The 18,190-nt window shown below is 36.3% G+C and overlaps 1 protein-coding gene across 5 annotated transcripts in view; it reads right to left on the bottom strand.

Annotated features, from left to right (window-relative positions):
- RAPGEF2 (Rap guanine nucleotide exchange factor 2) overlaps positions 1-18,190 on the bottom strand; it is a 183,182-nt gene that overhangs the window by 73,415 nt on the left and 91,577 nt on the right. For 3 of the 5 annotated variants that reach the window (XM_048076135.2, XM_066996101.1, XM_066996103.1), the window contains exons 5-7: positions 15,587-15,662; positions 12,978-13,145; positions 10,337-10,354 (exon numbers count right to left, since the gene is read on the bottom strand). In XM_048076135.2, coding sequence (XP_047932092.2) covers positions 10,337-10,354; positions 12,978-13,145; positions 15,587-15,662 — 262 coding nt within the window. The remainder of the gene's footprint in view (positions 1-10,336; positions 10,355-12,977; positions 13,146-15,586; positions 15,663-18,190) is intronic. The other 2 variants (XM_066996102.1, XM_066996104.1) reach the window with 1 other exon arrangement.

Raw genomic sequence — 18,190 nt, 5'->3', positions numbered from 1 at the left:
TTTAAAATAATGACAAGCCCAGAGCAGGCAGGCTGGTGCCTCAGCTGGGTGGATGTGCCGCAGACTGCCAGTCTTCCCTGTGACTGCAGACTGACTTGTCACCTTCTGTGCACAGCTCTGGCGGCCGGAAAGCAAAGTTTCTGTTTGCTCCTGCTTTGAGATCGATGGCACGCAAGTTATAAAATTCTTTTAAAATACTTGCCATCAAATTGTCCCTTCTGACATGTGACAATTACGTTAGAACAGACGTGAAGGAAAACCATAGCTGATGGATACTCATCCGAAACGTGGCACAGTGTCCCATTTTCAGAGCATCAAAATCACCTTACAAAGCCTACTTGAGCAAAGGCCCAGCACTGTAACAGAGCACAGAGAAACTTTTCTCTAGACACTATATTTAAATACTCTTTAATTCTATATATATATTTAAAAAAAAAAAAAGAACACATTTTGTTTTCCTACAACATTATGGTCTCATGTGTTAAGTCTTATTTATAAGATGGAAAATATTTTTATCGTGCATCTTTGCAAAGTCACTTTATAATGTGATGGTTAACTAATTTACCTGTTTTTCATAAGGCAAAGGGTTATTGGTTACATAAGCCTGAAGTTTAATGCAGTTAACACAGCTTTAAAAGCAAGTTATCATTCTTTAATGCTAAGAATTAGACACTGAAATTTGAGGTATTAATGACTCCAATTGGCAGAACTGTTACAGATTAGTTTCCTTAATTGTTTCAGTACTTTAGGAGTGGAAAATGTAGTCTGATGGTACAGTTGAAGTTTTTCTCACCGTTCACAAAAATTTCTCACTTTGGTGTAAGAGTTTAAAATAACGTTAATCAAATCAAAGAACAAGAAAATGTGCCTTCTGCTTTTAAACTGTGGAAAAAAAAGGCATGAAAACAAAAAAGCAAACACTCTTCCAAGGTCAAGAATGATGACACGCAGCTGGCAAGGCCCCTTTTTCAGGTCTAAACAATACCTTGACATCCATACCTGCTTGGGCAGAGGTTCACTACTGAGATACAAATCTCCTTACTAGCTCGGTGGAAAAAAAAAAAAAAAACCAACAAATCAGAGAAAAACCTCGTATCATTGTGTCCATACCAATTTCACAGCAGGAATTCCAGGGACACGGGTTCATTTACATGGGGTGACCCCAAAATTTCATACTGTTCTTTGTGCAGGAAAACTTTACTGAAGACAGATAATTGTATACCTCTTTCACATGTATCCTACCGCTGCATCATTAAAGGTAAGAACAAACCTCAGGGATTTTTCTGAGGTCAGTTAACTGCCCAAATTCTAGCCCCTTATGTTCTTTACCAGCCCCATTGGGTCCCGTAACAGTTATTTACAACAAGCTGGCGTGTTCGAACTGCTGTGATGCTTCTTCTGGCACAGAATTCAATGCATCGGAGACCACCAGGGCAGGGGAACAATTATTTAATGTTCTGGTATTAAACACTAATGGATTAAAACCAAACAAAACCCAGATTTTTTTTTCCCAATCTCCTCTAAATACTAGCTGTTTATTGCGGTAGGGTTTTTTTGTTTCTTTGTTGTTGCTCGTTGCGAGATTTTGGCAGGTTATTCCTGCCAATAACCAGTAGAAGGTTATTTTTCCTTTAAGCAAACTGTTTTCTAACACTTTTCCTTGCATTTACTTAGAAGCTTTAAAAGAAAATCTGAAACTCTCATCACTGTGTTCTCAAGGTGCAAACATATACTGAACTGGCCAAAAAAGATCAGTTTTCTGCTAGGTTTCCAGATCCCCCAATAATGGAAGTCATGTGTCATTTTTGCTGCCATATGCGATGTCAAGTCCTTTCTGTCCATCCTCCTGTTTTTGGACATCTCCTGAGGTAACTAACTACGTATTGCTGGCATTTTAAGGAAGTTGAACTTTGAAAGGGCTAGGTGCTGTAACAGAGGATTTCCATTCACTTCAATTATCTGTTAGAAGGAAATAAGTTTTGTTTTTGTCTCCAGCCACAGTTTTATCCAGGGAGAATCTCCCTGGAGCCTACTCCAGGGGTTCCCAATTAAAATCAACACTAAAAAACACAGTTTAGCAGCATAAGATCACTTTCTTTTTGGAGAACTCTTCTCGTGTCCTGCATATCCTCCCTTGTGTAATATACACCACGCACTATCATACCCTGAGAGCTCTGTGCTCTAGCAACTGTATAGAAACATTTATCCAGATCTTTCACTTACATCAGTAACAAACACCATACAACTTCAACTGTCCCTTATTTTTAAGAAATAATTGTTGAAATGACCCAAATTATTTTAAGAGAGAAAAAGTCAAAAAACATTACACCTTTCAAACAGAGACCTAAGTATAAATTTCTATGAAACATCCTTTTCCCCCCCCACCCCACCCCCAATTAAATCAGGGAGCCAACTACCATCAATTGATAGAGGTCCTATTTTGCCAATTTAAGACTACATTTTTCCCCTTGCAACTTTAAGATCAATTACATGAATATAGAAGTGCTAAATAAAATTAGGTGCACCTACCAGGTCGGGTCTCTCCAATAATTCAGTTATAATAATTCTACATTGTTTTGTATCTGGAGAATAATATCAGAAGACATGACAGTGTGCTTACTTTTAAGATCATCTTTTCTGTCCCATAGATCATTGCAGATTTTAAAACCTGTTAGCTGCAAGCCTTTGTATTCTTATTACAGCATTCAAAAGAGGAATGAACCACTGGTGAGGAATATAACTTAGTGAGTGACGGGAAAAGGTAAGATATTTTACATTTTAGCATGCGCATACACACACATGTATATACAAATAAAGCAAAATAGTGCAAGAGCACAATCAGTGTATTTTTATGCCAGCCATATCAACAATACACATAACACTGCCAGCTGCTCCAGGTGTACGTCAAAACTACACTATCTGAAAATTCAAAGATAATTAAGACTAACTGCTACAGAATAAAGCCCAACTCCCAAAATTCATTACTAACTTGCAACATAATATTAACACTTTACCTAGACCTTTAAAAAAAGCAACAACAGTTGTTTGGTTTTTTTCATTATACGAAATATTCCATCAGAAATGTGTAAATTCCAGAAATTAAAAAAAAAGAAAAAGAAAAGAGTGCTCAAGCTCTTTTCTAACACCTTAGTTCCTCAGTGACCTGAGGACGGCTACGTTAGCTCATTACTACCGCAGTGAAGGAAACACAAAGAATTTACACACAAACCTTGTAACAAATTCAAGGTAACTGCCTACCTCGTTTTATTAAGAAGTTAGCTGCCCTAAACTGGGCTGTCATGTAGTAAGAGGAAATACGAGCATGGACAATAGCACTTAACCTTACCTAGGTTAAGGACTAGCCAGGGCCCTAATGTACACATCCACTGAATAAAGAAAAAAGGTTTCAGATTTCAAATATTTTACCTCAGACTTTTTAATGTTTAAATAATGTAATCACTTCCACCTTCTTCCTAACTAGCTCCTTTAGGCAAGACAAAACTTTGCTTAAATTTTAAAATTAAGGCTACCTGGAAAGAGTGATGTACATTGCTGCATCTTCATTAGCAGCTGTGACAGCAACTTGAAAGAAGCCTTGTATCTGCAACTTGAGCTGCTTAGTATCAGCTAGGAGCTTAGAAACAATTACGTTGAATGTCCGGTTATCATTGTCACAAATATATTTCCTTCATTTTAAACAAATACAGCTTCTAAAGAAACCAAGCTACCTCACTTCTCTGTCACCCCAAGAAACCCATCACCAGTAAACTACCATGACAGACACAACAGACAACCCCAAAGAGGCTTCCCTAGGCCTTGCTCAATGCCTTTACTCTTTGGACATGTTTTTAACCCAGCTCTTAAATGTTTAATTTTAAGGATTACAACTTTTTTTTTTTTAATCTTAAAATCATTGTCAAATAGGTATTTCAGCATTATTTCCATATAGGGAAGTTGCAAGTCACATGAAAGTCTAAGCTATGTTAAACTCACTATACACAACTTACTTCTAATTTACTGTCACTATTCTAATTTACTTCTACAATTTAATGCTTAAGATTTATGTTACCAAACCAGCAGCCAGGAGCTGCAGTTTACAGTTCCCGTTTGATAACTAAATTCTTGGATCGCCTTTAGTTTCTTCCTTTTTGAACTCATCTGATACACATCAAAACTCATGGTGAAAGGGGCACATCTGAATGTGCTGGAATAGGTTCCAACATTTGGTGGAGATATTAAGCATGACTATAATGTCAATATTTCAAAATGTGGAGAAACAGTCTTGCCCCCCTCCCCCAACTGAAAAATCACAAGACCAGTAAGGAGCCAGACAGTAGTCTAAGAAAGCGTTTGCAAATCCAAAATAGAAAGTGAAAGAACAACTCATCTGCTGGATTTGCAACAATCCATCTTTCCCATTTTCCAATTCTATATATACTTTCTTAGTTGCTCAGGATACCTAAACTACTTTTACCAGTTTGGATGCACTCAAAACAATAATTTTAAAAGATTCAAATAAAATTCAAAAGCACCTTTACAAGTTCTCAGAAACAGAGCCTTTTGTGGACAGATTGACACCAAACGGTAGTAAGTTTATCTTTAAGGCACTACGTCAAACACAGATCACATAACATAAGCTCAGGTACTTGGGAAAATGAACTGATAGTTTCTTTCTATGCTTTAGTGAGCAAATATCCACATTAGGAGCATCATTCATGATGTTCATCTATAGATAGATGCCAATATTGAAAGGATTTGTATTGGTATTACACAAACATGATACATATGTAGGTCCCATTTCCCCATATGCACTCTATATGCAGCAATTTCTAAAATTAAGTTATGCTAATTAAGCTATTCTATTTAGAAATATTGAAGAATACATAGGTTTTTCTTGATTTGTTTTTAAATATTCCTCAACTCTAATCAAGTTTAAGTGGTAGAAATTCCATATGTGTAATTAGTTACATTATGCAATGATCAGTTTAAGAAAGAGTTATGAAAAAATTATTTTTCTGCTGCGTGAACAGCTTTCTGCTTTAATGACAAACCTCGCATTTAGTCCTATACCCTACATCTCAGAAAAGCAGTATTATGTATAACAAAAAAGGCACATTGCAACTCAGAAATAGCAGAAAAAAATCATGTTATACTGGAAAATTATGCTACTATTAACCAAAGTTTCACATGCGTGTGGTCATAAAGTACTGTCAGACTCTACAAGCTGTAAACAAGACCCAGTGTCAGTAATGTATCTGAAACAATGAAACTGTCAGTAAAATTACTGACACCTCAGTTGCATAAAATATTACATAAATTGAAGTGCACTACTCTTTGAATTTCCAAATCCAATCACAACTACAAATCCAGTTACAATATCAATGTAAGCCCTTCTAAAAGGAATGAAAGAACAGTAAATCCCAATGGATACATGAGTTCTGCAGCAGAGATGATGTAATATACAAAAATAGACATCCTTTGACAGAAGCTGCAAGTTGAGTAAATAACACACTGCATGTCATTAATTTTGCATTAGTTTGCCAGTAGGCATTTCTAAAAGGAGGAAGATCTAACAATTTGGGTTTACTTTGGGTGCTACACCACATAAAATGTGTTGCTCATATACTAACAATAACACGTAATATAATGAAGTACTTTAAACAGTAACAGTTCCTTACAGCACAGATGAAGGAAGCAAGCTGTGTGGCTAAGAGCCTGCGTTTTGCCACAAGATACAGAATGTAGGGATGGGAATTACATATTGTCATATTACATATATATTACATATAGCATTATCTGTGGATGTTCCCATAAAGAAATATGCAACCCTTGTACAAAAGAGGTCAGCAGGCACTGCCCAAACTCTCTCAGGAATTTTGTATTTCAGGTACTACCCCACAATTTTCATATTTTCTTATGTGCCTCACTTCAAAATACCCTTTCATATATAATACAACCATACACTTCAGGAATTCGCATTACTGCATGTATTCAAATATTACATATACAGACTAAGTACACAATTAGTATTTTGTATTACTTTCTAGTGTGACGTACAGCTTTTAACCTCATTCCAAATCACAAGTATCACCATCATGGAATAACAAGAGGAGTTGCATCATTTGAAATCACATGCTGAATTTTGCACACCGACAAAAGCAACTGAACAAATATTCCTCCTGGTAAAAGGGCAATAACATATAACAGCATTAATTGGCTAGCCACTTTCTTTTTCATTCCATTAAGGAGCGATAAATAGAATTTATTTAAAATAAGTTATTTTAAACTGAAGATTCTATCAATACAAATTAATTTGTGCATACGTGTATTATTTGTGCAAACATGCAATTAAATCATACTTGCATATCGTGCCTCCCTCTATAGGTAATAAACTGTAATTTTAGGTGTGAGTACAATTATGGTTTGACTCTCTGCTTACATTACTGAAATGAATGTTTCAAAACCACAAACAGAACAAGTCTGGTTCTTGCTCCAGCGTACTCTCGCTCTACTCTGAAAAACTCCAAATAATCTTTCTTAAAGGCTCTAAGAATTCTTTCAAAAGTTTTCCTCAATGGAAACATGAAACCAATTACCCTAAGTGGCTATGATATCTACTATTAAAAAGACCACTTGAAGCGAGGAGAACTTTTTCCTTTCATTTTGCACATGCCACATAACATGACCCTCACTGCTTCCTCTCTCCTTGTTTAGTGATCAGCTCCTCCTTTGTGTGTTTTGTTGATTTTTTCAATATTAAGTGAACTTTTTCTAGTACAAGTGCAAGATAATCCTAAAAATTGTGAGGAACATTAAAAGCTGCACCTATATACAGCCTTGAAATATTAACAGCATTCCTTTAAACTAATGTCTTGTGGTTAAGGTATCTGGAAACTGTTCCAACTGATTCAAACGACAATGACTGAAATTCTATATTACTAAGACTAATATATTAGCATCAATTTACTGTATAGAATACAATGCACTAACAAGAATACATAATAGCAAGATATATATATATATCACAATAACAGTCTACATTGTTGAGAAGCAAGCACATATTACATTATTTCATAATCATTTCAAATGGTCCATGAAAAAGAACCAAAAATGTATATTATACAATATAAACAATAAACACGCACACAAAGAAGTAATTGTAACATGCTGTTTTTTAACATCAAGTCTTGCCCAAAATTACATTGGGCATTTGTCACAACAATAGAATCAGCACTTTCAAATTCGGACCTACTGTATTAACCACAAGAAAACACTGCTCGTCATCTTACAGACTTCCATGCCATTTGAATCAGCTACACATACTAAGTAAAATAAGGAGAACAACTATGCACATTCAGACAGAAAAGTTTAAAGTCGTATGTTTTTAAAAAATCCTTCCTAAAGATAGAACTATGACATGAAACTACCGATTTTATTAATGCAATTTTTCAGGAATAAATGGCAATTCTGTTCCATAAAATAGAAACACCTGAGCATAGACTTTCAGTCCAGGACTTTTACACTCTCACTGGATGATATGAACGCAAATATCATCAGGAAAAAAGGCGAGTTTGCCAATAATTATTCATTACAAGATAAGCTATTAGCAGGAAGCAAGGTTCCTACAGCTTGCTCATTTGCTCCTGACTTTCAAATGAGCAAGTTCTAATACCTAAAAAAGCCCCCAAAAGCCTTGAAAAACACCACATACTTATTTTCAGTGTAGTCATGCCTACAGATGAGACTGTCACATCAGATATGGTTTCATCTCCAGCTCTCCTCATTCAAATTTTCAGTCAGACGATTCAAAAAAAAATCCTTAAGGAGAATACTCATGTACCCATAATGTTATTGGCAGGATGAGTGGCTCCACAGCACAGCCTGAGAGGATAAAATTATAACATGCATGTAACCTGGGGGAAAAAAACAGGGTTATCGATGGTCACGTATCGAAGCTCTTTTCCTCCGGACGGGATAACCAGATGTCCCCTCGTGACTCTCAAGCTGAATGGGACAAGAAAGCCTCCTGAAGGTAGAGGGGCCTTGTGCAGGAACCTCTCTAGCTTCAACAAGCCTGGCTGAGGCCGCACTCAGATTTTCCTAAATCTGGTAACTAATTCAAACCTGCAGAGATTCTCAGAGAGGAAAAGCCACACTACAGTTTCTGTTCAGGACTGTTCACTGGTGCTTCAGCATTATATCTACAGACCTATCAGCACCTCTCTGAAAGTCCCCTGGTCAGCTCTGATGTTTTACCTGTAGCAAAGTGAAGACTACAGCACGGCCTTGGAGAAGCCCACAGCCTAGTTTAAATATCAAAAGGCACAGGAGGGACAGCTTATCACAAACCAAGGAGTTATGAATCACTACTCACAACCTCTACACCGCTAAAGAACAGCATCTCATCTTGAGCGAAGTTCTTTTTTTTTTTTTTTTTATGAACTTCATTATTTTATACTAAATCTGTCATGCATTAGGCCTATAACCACCAGCTTGGCAACACTCGGATGTGGCAGGACCAAGCCTTCACAGAGCAGCCACAAAGTTTACTGCTGATAAGATATTGCAAGAAAAGTCCACCCTGTTTTAAATTCATCCTATAATTGACCATGCTATCTTACATTTAAAAAAAAAAAAAAAACAGCATAAAGTAGGAAAGCTACAGTTTCTCAGGAGATCAGGCCCACCCCTTTTTCAGTCAAGTCCCTCAGAACCAAGGCTAAGTCAGACAGGGTTAAACAGCCTTCGGTAAACATACATGCAAAAGACAATCCACGTTCAAAGTTAAAATACAATTCCTATTACTACGTCAGGAGGTGTTATTAAAAACAGTTTCTGACATATGATAAGAACAAGCAAAAAAGTTATTTTCTATCAAAAAATCTCAACAAGGTTTTCCAGATTCAATTAGAAACAGCTCAGCCTAAACTTATCAGAACAAATAAATTTTACCAAACTAAAAATGATGTCATAAAGGACGCCATGTTATTTCAATACATTATGAAGTTTGTATTTTCTTCCCCCTAGAAATCTCAATTTTCAGATTTCCCCCCTAGAAATCTTGTTATTTCAAATGGTCCTTCAAGCAGTAGGGTAAATTATCAAAACATTATGAAGTACTTCAAATTCATATCATAACTTGAGGAGCACTTTGTCACTACTAGCCATAATGTTTTTGTTTTAAGGACTCATATTCCACTGAAAAACTGGTGAACGCTGATCTCAAAATAAGGAACTGGGTTCCTACACAGAAGGTACCATGCTTACTGAACAATGAGTTTCAGCACAGAAGTCAATGCCTATGACACTGGAACCATATTGAAATCTACCCTTTGAAGTCATTCAAAGGAATTAATTGAGCAACGTGATGTGGAAGAAACTTTTGAAGTAAATATCTTTCCTGATTAAATACAAGAAAATTTGACCAAAGTGATATTTGAGGGAAGGGAAGAATTCTGGAAGTAAAGAAAACAGTTTTGTTTTCAGTTCTTTGTATCACAAGAAATTTCTCAATGCGTAACAGTGGAGACATTTAATAGCTTGACAAGACACATTCTTATCAAATGTTGGATTTGGTGGATGCTTAGTATTTACTTAGTTTGGCATTGACAAATGCAACTTAAGTGCCAAAGATGGGATTCAGATCCTCAAATTTCTTTGATTGCATTTGAGATCTGATGGTAGTCAAAACTGTATTTACATGTTTTGGTGCCATTCCGAAATACTTTACTCACTAGGGCACACTTTCCTCCCCTAACTTGTGGAGCCTGTGCCCAGTCCTTTAGCCTTTCAAATAATGGCCACATTATACTTTGGTAGGAGTCTATAAAATCTGACTGTTTTTTACCAGGTCATTACACATCACCAGAAAAAAAAAAAAGGCACAAGTCACTTTTGCAAGCATTTATGTTTGTGCTCACGTTGTCACACTCCATTTCCCTGTTCTAGTGACAAAGGTACAAAACAGCTACAAGGGCCCTTATTTTTGGACTCAGAAATTAAAGATTAAGTCCTCTATGTCATAGAAGAGATACATAAGTAAAATGTCTGTCAATCACTAACTATTTCATGTATACCCTTTGCTTATTAATCTGGTTTTGCTAAATCACAGGACAGCAAAGCAAGGAAGAAAGGTCAATCAGGCTAGGCAAGAGGCATTGTGCTGTCACCAAACTCCACACTTACTTCACGTTTTGAATATTATAGCGAAATTGCTCCAGCATCAAAGCAAAGGCTAAGAGGCACTTTTAGTCGGAACATTGCATCAGCATCATCACATCACACTGCAAACCCACAAGTACATTGTTAGTGGACCATACACAGTAAGTTACAATACCTGAGGTTTAGTGCATTCCTGTGAGCCAAAATGAAATGAATGCCATATAGGAGGAAAGGAAAAGATGAACATTATCAGACATGCCATAGTACATTCCACCACTATGAAGATAATGTTAAAATTATGTTAATGAGGGCCTGCTGTCCCCTGCATGTTGGCTTCATGTGCAGAAAGCCATGCCACAACCGAGAGCACTGCATTTAACTTCTTGAAAAGCACAGCCATGCATTTCCACTTAAGATAGTTTAATACTTCCCTCTACATTTTCATAAATCTTTCCTCAGAAAACACTTTCTGAAGAAAAACATTCAGAAACTATTGGAAATAAAGTATTAATAATTTAATCAACAAAAAGTTCATACTGCATGGTAACTAAAGATTAGAAAATAAAACAAAAAAACTATACATTCAGTGATGATTTTGAGAATGCTATCAAAGCAGCTGTATTGAGTGTCACGTATCTAACACCTAAACCAGAACCCATACACAACGAAGAGCAAACCTGAACACAAATCCATTGTATTCATCCATTTTCAGTCTGCCCTTTGACATTATTTACGGCAATATCTGTACATTTACATTTTTTATGCTGCTTTGTTTATTCAGAAGTAGAACCGAAGATGAGACCTTGACAGATGCTGACCAATGGATAGATGGGTGACAAGACCTCAAGATCTGTTCTACAGCGTGCTTTGAATTCCTATGTGTTTCCAACACATCCGCTTTCTTTAGCTGATTTTTCAAGAAATTAAGACTAAAAAAATATAAGGTCAAGGGACAGGAAATAGGAAGGGAGAAAAGACAATGCAGTCTTTAACACGTGTGGTTGAAGCAATAGAAAAGGTATTGGCAATAGAAGTGAATGGGAGAACAATGTATATAAGATCACCAAATACTGTAAAAATAGAAAGGAATGGGCCAGCATGGAGACAGTCTTTACTACACTGTAAAACTCATTTGAGTTTTGTTTGACTCAATATTTGCTTTGAAAAAAAGCAGAGTGAGTCATACGCATCATATTACATTTTTAAAGCAACATTTGACTGTAATTATTGCAAATTTTACAGTTTATTTGGCAATCTCTTCCAACTCAATATGAAATCCCTCTTGCAATGAATTTGCCAACACATACACAAAATCATTATGAACTCACACAACAAAACGGTACACAATGGACTTTTGCTCTTAGTACCAAAGTTAAACTTGGAAAAACTCATTATTATTTCACTAAAGTGAAATTTATACAACAGGCATGGACCTACTAATGCAAATGGCACTGTGTGCAATCTAAATATTACCCTTCGTATTAGATAAAAATCACACCAGAATGGCTTACTAAGCTCTGTATACATCTAACATCAACAGAAAAATTCTTCCTGTGCTTGTAACTCCTACAAAGCACAATTCCACATTTTTATTTTTTAAAAAAATAAATCAGTAGAATGTTCATCTTCAAACCAAGTGAACTGGCTCAATCCATAATAAATTTAGAAGCAATTAAAACAGCACTGAAAATTAAACCATTAAAAGCTGTTGTATAAACAAAAAACAAATTGTTGGCATAAGACGTAATCATTCAACTCATGAGTAAAAGCCTGTATAATTAACAGGAGATGTAATCAAACATCTACACACTTACAGACACACACTGAATATATGGGGAACTGGCAAACAAATCAAGGAATAAGGATAAAGGAAAAATGGAAAAAGCCTACAACTCTGCATTGGATCAGAGAAGGTATTTTAAAAACTAAAGCTCTAATCCTGCAAATGTATATGCATGTGGCTTACATTGTGCAAAACTGAGCCAAATGAACTCACTGAGATTAAATATGCACAAAGTTATTTATGCCCATGCCTTTATGGTTCTTGCAGATTTGGGAGCTTAAGCAATCAAGTGCGAGTCAAAGACAAACAGCTTTTCCAGTACTTTGCTTACATCTGTAATCAATACCAAACATTAATCTAGGAGAGCTTTTCCCAATTTGAAAGCCATATAACAAAACATTTTATAAAGTAACATTTAATTATTATTTTGATCCCAAGAGAAAGCCTGCAAGCCTTCAACATATAAGACTACTCAAAATAAAAGAAAGCAAGTAAAATGACCAAGTGATCTCCCTGACGAAGGGCAGACTACGTAGCTCACTGAAACCCATGTATATAAAAGGCTCTTGAGGCAGACCATCAATAAAGGTTAATTTGACATTTAAGTTCTGGATTCCAAGAAGAAATAACAGAACTAATCCAAGAATTTGGCCTACTGCAATGCAGTACAGTCCTTTTCAGGCAACAACTGTTATCATATACATGAATGAGTGCTTCACCAACTGACCAATAGCACTATACACTATTTGTGCTGAAACCTATCATCAAAAGGAAATTAGAACACAGTTTCTTTCACAATTCCAAATAATGATTCAAACACTAAGAAATAATGCATGGCATTCACGGTCAAAAAAAATACTTTCAACTCAGAACTAAGATGTAAGCTGATGGAGCCAAATTCACAATATTTTAAGGGGAAACTCCCCAGCAAAAACACACATCTTTAAAAATACCAGCACGTTTAGCCATTTTGACTTTTATTTTCAGTAGTTTTACTGTTTATGTTGTTGTGAAACAAATACAGGCAGCTTACCGTATGGTAGCCTCTAGGTAGAGGTGGCTTCCCCACAGGATAAGGATCAACGGTATCAATAATTGTTTGTCGCTCCCCTTTTTGGTTGATTTTCCTAAATCTCCTTCGAGATTGCCTATGAGAAGCTTGGCGCTGAAAATATTCTTCATTTTCATCCATATAATCAACCTATAATAGATGCAAGGAAGTGTCATTTCCCACAAGAAATAAAACTGTTCCTCCATGTTAGAAACAAATCCTATTTCAAAAAAAAAAAAAAAGCAGGGCAGTTAGCTGTGAATTTCTTGCATTTTCTTCATTGCAAAGAGCGAAGCCATTACTAAAACAAAAAGAAAATCAAATGCCCAGAGGGACAACAACAAAAAAAAACAAGTATTGCTACAAACAGAAGCACTGAGTATGAGCATTTTTGGAAAAAATGTTTTCTCCCTGCCCTCTCAATTCTCCTCTTGCACAGATATAAACACTTCAACACTCAATACATTTTTGAAAAGAAAACTTGTATGGGACAGCACTTGGTAGTTTTCCTACTGACTTATCTTTGTCCCTTGGGATCTTTCCTAACTAACATATGGCAAAGGCTTTGCTCTTCAGTAGGCAGCATTGTATATTATTATTTACTTCAATATTTTGAGAGCATATAAAAAGGATTTCTGACAGACTGGATCTACATAAAACCACATCATTTCAAAATAATAGCAGGAAGAATAAATGTAACAATTAGATATATGCTAATATAAAGCTAGGCTTCTAATTTTCAGATTCTTCAAAAGGCATAGTCCTAAGCTACTACACAACAGCACACTGTAAGGGAAATTTTTGAACTGAGAATTCTGGTTTTCCTGAAAGAGAAGAACAATCTTTTTATAGTAATTTGGCTGAAAGTGAACATCTCTTCTGGGTTCATCCTACTAACAGAAACCTTACTCTACACTAACAGGGATATGAGAAAAAAAATCAGCACTGGCCATACATGGGATTCAGTTAACTCATTTTCCAGTTCGGATCCACTCTGCAGGGTTAAACAGTATTTCTGAAGATGCAGAGAAGAGTTTCAGGCACCTAGCAAGGGTCCTCTGTATATTTCAATAAGGAAAAGAAATAGACAAAAACTCCCAAGAAATTGCAACAAATCCGCCAGAAGTGTCACATACTAGTCAGCTCCTGTCACTAAACATAAGTTTCAACATAGCAATGGGGGGGGACAAATACAGTTTCTGGTTTTCCAGGAGACGGTAACATTGTCTGTCTGTACAGAAGCTTCCTTCTTTTACCTTTCTCTTTAGTCGGCTTCTTTCCCTATGCCCATTCTGTGTATCCCCCTTCCTCACAACTTATCGAGGTAGGAATGCACAAGACAGTCAGACATGCACATAACTACACCAACTAAGTTGTACCCCTCCAGAGAACAAACCTGGGACAATACAACATTTCCTGAACCTGTGGTCAGATACCATTTACACGAAATGGCAAGGTAAATCAGGGGGCCAGTACAGGGCAATAATAATGGGCTGCTGTTGAATAATTTAGCTGCTTCTAAACAAAGTAGAATTGCCAACAGAGCTTTAGGGATAAGGAAAAAGCGATTTGCATTTCTCACACATGCCTTCCATGTCTCTCACTGGATTGAATTAAATTCATAAGACAGTTTTCTGAGGTAGAATTAGAAGGAGAGATATGACCAAAACGTGACAAAAGGCTACCATTATACAAACACCTTTATCTGTTTAAAGTGAGATCAAAGTGCTTAGAACCTACAAAATCATGCCTGCATTTACAAGAAGAGAAGTTAAAGTACTTTTTAAGAGTTAAAATTAAGCAACTTCTCTCTTCTGTAAGCCTAAAGCTATACTACAACTTCCTAGGCTTCTCCAAGATTTACAGAAACTGTCACTTTTTAGGAAAATGTTTAATGTCACAGTCTATATTTGAACTAACATCTATATATGGCTTAGTAGTTGTCACACCAGTACTGTGAAATGATCACTATTTCAGCAACAGAGCAAAAAGCATTCAGTTCATTGACTGTGCATTTGTTCACATGAAGGACCCTCAAACGAGGACTAAAAACTCGTGAGCCCATGAGCCTTCAGGGACGATGCTGTTCTGCCACTGGACTAGAGCAGACACCACTAACAAAATAACTCATGTAGAGAAGTTGGCAGTACTTTAAAATATTCAAACTGTTTTGCAAAACCTCACAGTTGAAAATAAATTTAATTCAATCAAACAATTACTTAAACTAACTAGAGTTTAATACTTTAAAGCATTTACACTTACCAATGAGTAAGGCAGCATTAAAAACAAACAAAAAAAACTAATCCACTATTCCGCTAGCAAAAACCAAACTTTACAGCTTTACAAGAAAAATGCAGAAGTAAATATAACAACAGTATAAAAAAGATGCCTTTATCACTCCATTGAAGTATATGTGCAAGAAAAGGCAAGAAAGTTATGTACGATATCTTAGATTTATAAAGCTCATGTGGCAAAACAAAAGACTCTTCAAGTTTTATTGTAAACTGAAGTGTTACCAAAGCTGGTCCGTAAAATAACATCCTCCTCTTAAAAAAAAAAATTGAAAGAAACTGAGTAAAAAATATTCTTACCACAATCATTTCAGATGGCTCTAAAACAATGCATTCACAGCCACGCCTGAAGCTTCCTGCAGAACGCTTGCCAAAACTGAAGAACAAAAACACCTCCATCAGAACAGAAATCAGATCCGCAATGCAATCCATAGGCATATTTATATTTTAACATATGATAAAGCGTAGAAAGAATATACATACCTCTGTACAATGCAGTTCCATGTGCATGTCCTCCTACACAACTGTTACCCACGGACACCATGAGCAGTGTATTTTTGATTTACATAGTTTACTAAGAGTAACTGCTAAATAATTTCATTAGCACTAAAGCAAGTGTCAGTCAAGTACTGGGTACTTAGGATGCATGGATGACTCTGAACTACATTAGAGAGTTTGGTCTAGTGTCGTCTTCTGGCATTACAGTATTAAGTTACCTAAGCCATCTGCATTTCTACAAAGAAAGCTAACTAGCACACCAAGAATAAAAAGACTGATCAACTTCAAATAGTTCCTTTTTACTCAAAATAAATTAATAAAATAAATATGCTGAATGTAAGAGTATTCCCAAATTGAATAAATGAGGGCAAAAGTATGTTCTGCCTTTCATTATAAATTCCCACCTTACTGCAATAATTAGGCATGATAATGTTTTTGCTTCCAATAAGATAAAATAGCTATTTCGGTTTCTACTTCCAAAGTGCTTGCCTCTATTAAACGAATGTCTCTCTCTCTCTGCAGGCTCAACCGCAAAGAATCCATGAAATGCAGCAGCAGAGGTGCAGCACAGAGCCAGTACATAATTCAGTGAAATACAAGCCTATGCTAGATGTGCGGTCAGGGTGGAAGAAAAGATACCCAGCTGAAGTTTGTTTCTGGAGCGTGCGCTTTTCCCCATCCCTCTGCACCTGGCTAGCTCAGACCTCTCCTGTTGCAGCCAAGACAATAGGCGACGTGGTAATTCTGGGCTCCTCTTGTAGATTGCCCTTACAAACCTGCTCTGAAATTTCCTAAGAGCCAGCCTAACCACTTAGCCTCTCCCTTTCTTCAACCCGGCACTGCAGCAGGCATGGGAATCCTTCCCATGCGCAGCTCACCGGGCACGGCTTCAGCTCACCCCTACGTTCAGGGCAGATAGCAAGCTATTTGCTACGTACTGAACTTCTGAAGGTTTCTCAGGCTTTTCAAAAGCCATCTTTGTTTGTCCATATTCTCCTATATCCATACTCCTTTCCATATTGGGTAACTGTGTGTGGGCACCCATTTTTTCATACAAAAATAAATGAGAATGCAAGGATAAAAGACATAGGAAAAGGGTTTGAAGAACTTCAGAAGACAGTTATTACAAGCCAGACTCAAAGATTTTACAGTCTGACTTTTAACCAGTTACGTAATGCACAGGCACAATGACACACTCAAACTGTCAGTGAGTAACTTTTAAATATATATATTAAATATATAATATAAATATAATAAAATAAATATATATATAAATAATATATAATAAAATAAATAAATATATATATATATATATCACGATAAGCAAAACAGAAGAAGCTCATATACCATTCAGATGAGCACATCTAACCAGTTTATATCTATTCTCCTGTCCCGTCTGGCGATTAGTGGAAACGAACAATTTAACTCACTACCCCAAAGGCTAATCTCTTGACAACAGCACGTTTATAGCTCAAAAAGAAGGCAGTCAGGTATTGAAAAGAAATGCCAGCTGTGCTTATTCATCAAAATAATAATCGTGTTTAATGGTACATGGGACTTCTACAATAGAAAAAAATTTCCAGAATACTAAGCCTCTTGAAAAGAAACACTCAATAAAGAAGTCTCTCAACAAAATGCATATTTTCCTAGAAGCAAACACATGCTTCCTTCTACAGTCCAGCAACAAAACACAGGGTGCTCTACTCCACAATGCCATCTTGAATTTTATAGAATTTCAGCTACTTTTAAAGATAGCAGAAAATGAAGCCATTATCTTGATTCAGTAGACCATTGAAAAAGTGACAAACTTATTTTCTTGGTCATTAACCTGATCCATAGGCACAGTTTTTCCTTAAAGTCTCAAGGGGGGAGGGAGGAGAGAACAGAATCATCTCAGTGATTGAAAAACAGAATAAAAAGTAAAATAAAAGTGGAGATTAGGAAGTCACTTTTTTGATATTCTAACTAAAATCACAGAAATATTCCCTTTTTTTCTTGCAGATGCTCATTCCCCCTTTGCTTGCAGCCATTAGTTTTACTCTAGAACGCGCTACTACATTGTTTTTGCCAGCACATTTTCTAGCCTTACAGAAAACACCAATTTCAGCTGAAAATGCATATACACTCCCCCCCCAACAGTTTCCTCTTCTCCTGTTGCTGTCTGTAAGCATCAGCTTTAAACTTCTGCACTTTGTTAGTCACTGCTGCCATCCAAAAGTTTCAGGCTTTAGCAAAAACAGTAGAAAGATAAAGTAGCATTTTGGGACATCCTGTTCTACTCTTCCCAACAACTTGTTTGGATTTTAACCCTCAGCACAACATAACAGGTAACCAACATATTAAAGACAGAAGGCACGTGCTGAATTACTGCAGAGAAAACTCTAGATTTCTGTTCCCAGAAGCACA

Source organism: Anser cygnoides, chromosome 4, assembly GCF_040182565.1.
Source record: "Anser cygnoides isolate HZ-2024a breed goose chromosome 4, Taihu_goose_T2T_genome, whole genome shotgun sequence".
Lineage (NCBI taxonomy): Eukaryota > Metazoa > Chordata > Aves > Anseriformes > Anatidae > Anser > Anser cygnoides.
This window is presented reverse-complemented; position numbering and strand designations above follow the sequence as displayed.